This window comes from Monoraphidium neglectum, assembly GCF_000611645.1.
Source record: "Monoraphidium neglectum strain SAG 48.87 unplaced genomic scaffold scaffold00588, whole genome shotgun sequence".
NCBI classification, from domain to species: domain Eukaryota; kingdom Viridiplantae; phylum Chlorophyta; class Chlorophyceae; order Sphaeropleales; family Selenastraceae; genus Monoraphidium; species Monoraphidium neglectum.
The window spans coordinates 23,883-25,092 of record NW_014013040.1 but is presented as its reverse complement, the minus strand read 5'-3'; the positions used below and the strand labels follow the sequence as shown (position 1 = coordinate 25,092).

General features: G+C 70.1%; 1 protein-coding gene across 1 annotated transcript in view; it reads right to left on the bottom strand.

Moving 5' to 3' along the window:
* Positions 1–2: 2 nt before the first annotated feature.
* The window catches only part of MNEG_4291 (hypothetical protein), a gene marked incomplete at both ends in the record, with an annotated part of 2,250 nt that continues 1,042 nt past the window's right edge, over positions 3–1,210 (bottom strand). The window contains 4 exons of the mRNA XM_014047237.1: positions 3–59; positions 136–243; positions 407–517; positions 822–989. Coding sequence (XP_013902691.1) covers positions 3–59; positions 136–243; positions 407–517; positions 822–989 — 444 coding nt within the window. The remainder of the gene's footprint in view (positions 60–135; positions 244–406; positions 518–821; positions 990–1,210) is intronic.

The following is a 1,210-nucleotide window of genomic DNA, read 5'->3' as shown; positions in this document are numbered from 1 at the left end:
GCTCACGCCGCGCCCGCCCGGCCGCGGCGGCAGGGGCGCGCCGCCGCCGGCGCCGCCGCCTGTGCCCGCGCCCGCGCCGCCCCTGCCGCCGCCCTCCTCTCTGTCGTCGTCCTCCCACAGGGGCCGCTGGCCAACAAATTGGCGCATGTCCAGGCACGACAGCAGGGTGGCTGCCTCGTACTTGTATGTGGCGATGGTCTCGATGGCCACGCTCTGCAGCAGGCCCTTGTCGTACTCCCACACCTGCTCATCGCACCATCATTGCGGCGCGGCGCATCAGAGGTGCGCTGAGCAAGCCTGGACCGCCCGCTCTGCGCACGCGTCGGCGCGCCCTGTGAACGCACGGGCAGGGCGCCGAGGTGGCGGAGCGCAAAGCAGGGGGCGGCGGAGCGCGGGGGCGGCGCACCTGCTGCTTGACCCTCTGCGGCAGGCTGTTGAAGACCTCCCTGTCCTCCGCCAGCAGCTTCAAAAAGGGCGCGGGAACGCGCTCCATCGAGTTGAGCACCTCCAAGGGGATCTGGGGTGAAGGGGGTGATGGTTGAGCGAGTAACAATGCGGCAGCCGGGGCGTTGGCGAGTGCTCTGCCGGCGCCGCCGCCACCACAGCCGCTGCGGCTGCTACTGCTGCGCCTGCCATGTCCAGCCCTCCAGGCTGGGCGTTGGGCGTAAGCAGCCTGTTGCCAACATCAGACGGTCAAGTCCAGCAGGGCTTGTCACACATCTCAGCGCAGACGGCCCGGCCATCAGACCTCGGGTTGCGTGAGCGAGCACCGTCCGGTCAAAAGCTTCTGCAGCCTGGCCCCACAGGCAGCTGCTGCGCACCTGCTTCAGCTCCGGCATTCCCAGGTAAGCAAAGCTCGCCCCCAGCAGCGCCTCCAGCCGCCCCTGCACCTCCTCCTCCTCGCGCGCAGCGAGCGCCGCCTGCCGCGCGTCGTTGGCCGCGCTCGCGGCCGCCGCGGCCCCGACCGCGCTGCGCTGCCGCGCGGCGAGCTGGCGGACAAAGTCAAGCAGCAGCACTCTGGCGCGGGAGAGCACGTACATGTGACACTCTCGCCTGGAGATCTGCAGGTTGAACGCGTTGGCCGTCCCAGGGGAGGTCAGGCTAAGGGCCTGCTTGCAACAAACCCACCGCCTGCGTGCATCAGCCCCAGCCCCTGCCTTGCACAGCGGGCTTGTGTTGCGGCCCATCAACGCGTGCATGCGTGCACACG